This window comes from Argentina anserina, chromosome 1 (assembly GCF_933775445.1).
Source record: "Argentina anserina chromosome 1, drPotAnse1.1, whole genome shotgun sequence".
NCBI classification, from domain to species: domain Eukaryota; kingdom Viridiplantae; phylum Streptophyta; class Magnoliopsida; order Rosales; family Rosaceae; genus Argentina; species Argentina anserina.
The window spans coordinates 10,168,942-10,174,347 of record NC_065872.1 but is presented as its reverse complement, the minus strand read 5'-3'; the positions used below and the strand labels follow the sequence as shown (position 1 = coordinate 10,174,347).

At 37.3% G+C, this 5,406-nt stretch overlaps 1 protein-coding gene across 1 annotated transcript; it reads left to right on the top strand.

Annotated features, from left to right (window-relative positions):
• The first annotated feature begins 1,718 nt into the window (after positions 1 to 1,718).
• Positions 1,719 to 4,461, top strand: LOC126801569 (probable hexokinase-like 2 protein). Its single transcript, XM_050528963.1, has 9 exons — positions 1,719 to 1,999; positions 2,123 to 2,279; positions 2,415 to 2,597; positions 2,698 to 2,772; positions 2,873 to 3,028; positions 3,214 to 3,312; positions 3,403 to 3,536; positions 3,915 to 3,996; positions 4,090 to 4,461. Exons 1-9 carry the CDS (start codon positions 1,719 to 1,721, stop codon positions 4,459 to 4,461), a joined length of 1,539 nt encoding a protein of 512 aa, XP_050384920.1.
• The last annotated feature ends 945 nt before the right edge of the window (positions 4,462 to 5,406 follow it).

The following is a 5,406-nucleotide window of genomic DNA, read 5'->3' as shown; positions in this document are numbered from 1 at the left end:
GGATATGGAGGTACTAATTTCACCTAATTTACCTGGCAGTTTGACTATATTGGATGAGAGAAATAATTATAAGGGGGGACAGTCAATACGTCCAAAACCACCTTTTACGAAAAGTAAATGATCTTTTAGCACACTTGATTTGACTTGATGTATTTGACAAAAAAAAAATTTGACAAAAAAAATGATTTGACTTGATGTATACTTTCGATAATTGATTTCCTTTTGTAAACCACCTTAATTAATTAATTTGTCGCTAATTAATCCACATGCATTTCTACTTTTAGGATTATATATGTTGTCAATAAGGACGTTGATCGATGGCTACATCGGCCTTTTGACGTGGTGGGAATTGAAATGTGAAGCCAGCTGACAGATTAAACGATAAAAATGTGCGTAACTGTGCTACGGATATGGATTGCAAGTTTGGATGTTTCAAGTTTTCATACTGTAAACGTACTGACATTCAGAGTTTTCATTCTATTACAAGTGAAAATAAATACAGCAGCGAATGCATAAACTTGATGATAAGAGAGTATCTTTGCTCCTTAAAAGCATTGAATAGTACTAAAAAGATAAAGAGGAAAAAAAATGGAAAATGCAGAGCTTCTTTGATTAAAGTATCTGCTAGGTTACAGAGAAGAGAGTAGCTCCAAATATTCAAACAGCTGTAGGCCACAAATGAAAGGGACATGCATGAATAGGACAATACTAATTGATACAATTAACAGACTACTAATGATGTCCTAAGCATAATTAGGTAGAAAAATGTGAAAAATGAATCATTTCTCTAACACTCCTAAATGAAAACTGCGTACGAACTCTACTGATGATGTCTTCATTCCGTTTTCTTACTTTCTGCGAACCAAATGAGATCGAAAAACCAACTTTTAAAGCATAGCCAATGAATTAACCGGCTAAGCATCACACCATATTAAAAGGGAACGAGTTAATATCACTCAACAGGATATGATCGAGTTCTCTTTTCTCCAACTCTCCCACAGCGGCATATTGTTTCTTCGGCACGTCTTTGAATTCCTATTTGCAAGGCCCATAGTTTCGGCCCGAAGTGACAACTAGCATTTGGATCAGAACTAACTTCCAAAAGACAATTTTGAAGTGTTTTTTTTTTATCTTGTTGTATCTCTTGTCATATTGGTTATAGATTTGCTATAATGTTGTCGCAGTTTGGACATGGCATACCATATATTCAACACTTGATACCAGAACAAACAAACAAAACAAGAGAAAAGAATGGTATATATTAAAATAATATTCAAATTAAACATTTCTATTGAAAATCAAGATTAGTCAAAATAGCAAATGCTACATGAATTATCAATCATAAATTATCTTAAATGTCTAAATTAGTCATTTGATAAATTAAAAATATAAGCGAATTTGAGTTTACCAAAAGTATTATCACGGCTTCTACTACAAACAGTCACTTATAAAAGTTAGTTTACCAAACACTCAGTTATTTTACTTATCAGCTACTTATTCTAAAAAATAAGCATAAATAAACTTTTTTAATAAGTTCAGCTGTATCAAACAGAGCCTATATATTATTTCCCTCCATCATACTCGTTCCTCTATGCACAAAAAACGGGTTTCTGTTACTCTCCCCTCTCAAATCACCAAAAAAAAACAACACAAAAATAGACGGGAAATGCAGAGCTTCATTATCATTCGGATCACACAGTACTCCTCAGATTGACAAAATGAGGAAGGAGGTGGTGGCAGCAGCAGCATTGACCGCAGCCGCTGCAATAACAGCCGTAGCTGCCTTAGTAAGGCATAAGAAGCGCAAAAGAGAGCAACAATGGAAAGAAACTCAGAGCATGCTACGCAAATTCGCCAGAGACTGCGCCACTCCTGTGCCAAAGCTATGGCTGGTGGCGAATGCCTTCGTTGCTGACATGCGAAGTTCCCTCATCGCTTCCAATGGAACTAACACAAGTCTTAATATGCTGATTTCCTATGTGGCTTCACTCCCATCTGGGTACTTAATTCGTATGATCTCTCTCGATCTCTTGGGAACTTTGCTAGCTAGGGTAGCAAAAAATTGGTTTTTATGGTTCATTTTGGTTAGGTTTTGATATTTGAGTTATTGATCCGATGGCAGAGATGAGGAAGGAATGTACTATGGAGTGAATCTGCGGCGGACCAACTTCTTGCTCTTATGTGCAAGACTTCGAGGGAAGAATGATCCCATTTCTGATGTACATAGGGAGGAGATTAACATTCCCACTAATCTCTTGGATGGTACCGGTAGTACTAAGGTATAAGATGCCTCTTGTACACTAGATTTGTATATGATTGATTATCTTAAAAAAAAACATACAAAAATAGATTGTGCATTATAGGCTTCATAGATTTGTGTACAAGATTGCATTTGAACTTTTCTGGCTTGTTAGGAATTGTTTGGTTTCATTGCTGTGGAGCTGGGAAAATTTGTTGAAGCACATCCAAATAGTGAAATGAAGGGTAAACCAGCCAAGTATAACAAGCTGGGTTTTATAATCTCATGTCCAGTGGACCAAGCTGTGGCCACTTCTGGAACCGCTATCACATGGAAGAGTTTCGCGGCGGATAGCACAGTTGAGTTTATTTGAAATTACCCCCTCTCTAAATTTATTTTTCATGAAGCAACAAAAAGAAATTTCCTCAAGTTGATTTATATGTTATGTATGAGATCAGTTGGGAAAGAAGTTGGTGAATGACTTTAATAGAGCTCTGGAGGAACATGGAGTAAAATTAAGTGTTTATGCAATGGTAAGCAACTCCTTTTGGTTTTGATGTGCATTAGTTCCAGGTGTTGCATGACTCCACTGCAACATATTGATTCAGCTATGTCAATAATCATGTTGAGCAGGTTGATGACACTGTAGGGACTTTAGCTGGAGGCAGATACTATAACAGAGAAAGCGTGGCTGCGATTACTCTAGGGATGGGTACAGATGCTGCTTATGTTGAACCAGCGGATGCAGCTCTGCAGTGGCATGGTCCGTCGCCTAAGTTAGGCGAGATGGTTAGTGACTACAACACTTTCTATGTAGTAGAGATGAAAATAAGAAGTCACACATGCAAAATTCTAAGCCGTGCATTACGAATTTGTTTGTCATCACCACTATTTTTCCCCATAGATTTTCTAAATTTAACATGTTTATTCGGTAGAGCAGCACATTCAACATGTATATCTACTTAGTTTTGCAGGTAATTAGTACACAGTGGGGAGAATTCAGCACTCCTCATCTTCCAATAACAATCTTTGATACTTGTCTCGATGCTGAAAGCTCAAATCCTGGATTCCGGGTAAGGCAAGAGATCCCTTGCATTCTAAGGTCGCTTTATAAAATTGACAATCTATTCTTCTGCTCTTGTTTTAATCCTGTTTTACCTCAGAGATTCGAGAAGTTGGTATCGGGAATGTACTTGGGAGAGGTTGTGAGAAGGGTATTACTGAAGATGGCAAAAGAGACGGCATTATTTGGCCACCGTGTTGTGCCTTCAAAACTTATGACTCCTTACCAACTCAGGTGCAGAACAAAATATAACGTCAATGCAGTATTGGTATTAGGAACGTGGACTTCCAAAACTGAGAATATACTACTGGGATTTAGCCAAAAACCTAATGGCATTGATTTTGTGGGGGGGGGGGGGGGGGGGGGACTAATATCTTATAAAATTTCACACCATCTGTGTTAGATGATGGAAAGCAAAATAGTATTTTACACCATCTTATACTTTCACTAAATGCTACCTCCTTAAATATAACAGAACAGTGACTGAAATGCTGCAACAAATTTTGAAAGCTGCATGCAGCACATATATAAGCACTTTTGTAATTTTGTATCTAAGAGAATCATTTCAGCTAAACTAGCTACTAATTAAATTTCACTTGCCATTTCTTCTAGCTCACCCGATATGGCTGCCATGCATCAAGACACATCAGATACTCGTGAAGTTGTCGGAGAAAAACTTAATGAAATTTTTGGGGTAAGGTGTTTTTAGTTGAAGCAGTTTTGATCTTTAACTATATGCCAAATACTTAATTACTTGAAACTTATATGCATGCTTCATCATTCCTAGATCAAGAAATCTACTCCAATGGTGAGGGAAGTTGTTGCCGAGGTTTGTGATATTGTCACAGAACGCGGTGCTCGTCTTGCTGGTGCTGGAATTCTTGGGATCATAAAGAAGCTTGGGAGAATTGAAAACAAGAGAAGCATAGTGACAGTGGAAGGCGGACTTTACGAGCACTACCGAGTCTTCAGAAATTACCTAAACAGTGGTGTCTGGGAAATGCTTGGGGATAATCTTTCGGACAATGTTGTTATTGAAAATTCTCATGGAGGTTCAGGAACTGGCGCTTTATATCTTGCTGCTTCACAAATGAAGGATGCTGATACATCCCAAATGCAGGATTCTGATCCTGTACAAGAAGCCAAACCTGAAATATAAACATGCAATTCTTTTGTCACTCCTTTTATTTTGAACTTTAAAGGAAATAAAATTGTAGCTTTGTAATGCATGTTTTTTGGTTGCAGAACAAATCAAGCCTGTAAACTGCAATCTCCAGTATTCAACTAAGATCAATTTTTCTTCTTTTTTTCGGCAAACAAACCATAATCAATAACTTTGTTTTCATCACGAGTGTGGGTCAAGACTTCGAATAAGATCATTGCACAGAAGAGAAAGAAAGAATTGAGAGTGACTTGTGCACTGGGATGATAACATCTAACAGATTAGACTACAGATTAAGAGTATCCAAATTTACAGAAACAACATAGAGAATTCTGTCACAATTTGTAGTTGAAGCTCCTCCAACACATGAAGACAGGCATGCAAACAAAGATTGCCTCTCAGTGAGTCTGAATTAGTGGGTGGCACGCAAACTATTACAAATTGGTGCAACCGAGTTTGGGTTTAGGTTGGAAGTATCTTCACTAAGAGATCAAACAAGTCCATCATAGAAGCCCACAACAGTTATTTTCAATGCAGCTCGATCTACAGCTGTTGTTAAAAAATTAAAAACTTCATTTGAGGATTGTTGGTGGAAATTGGAATTTGATTTTGGGCATGCAGTATGTATTCCAATTAGAGGCCCCCTTGAACTTTTATTGGCCTTATATAGCTGGACACAAATTACTAATGAAAATTGAGAAGAAAACACAAGGATTTAGTTACCACGAACGAGAAGGAATCCACTACTAGATAGGGGAATTGAACTACTGCTCTACTATGAAGGCCTCTTATGTGGTCTGATCTACCTAGACAGAATTCATGATCTGCTATACAGGTTACACACTTACAATTCATGATTGAGATTGTTACTTCTCCCACGTTATACAGAATTAGTTGTTTCCTTCTTGTGCATAGGGACAATGCAATTAAGTTGTCATTATG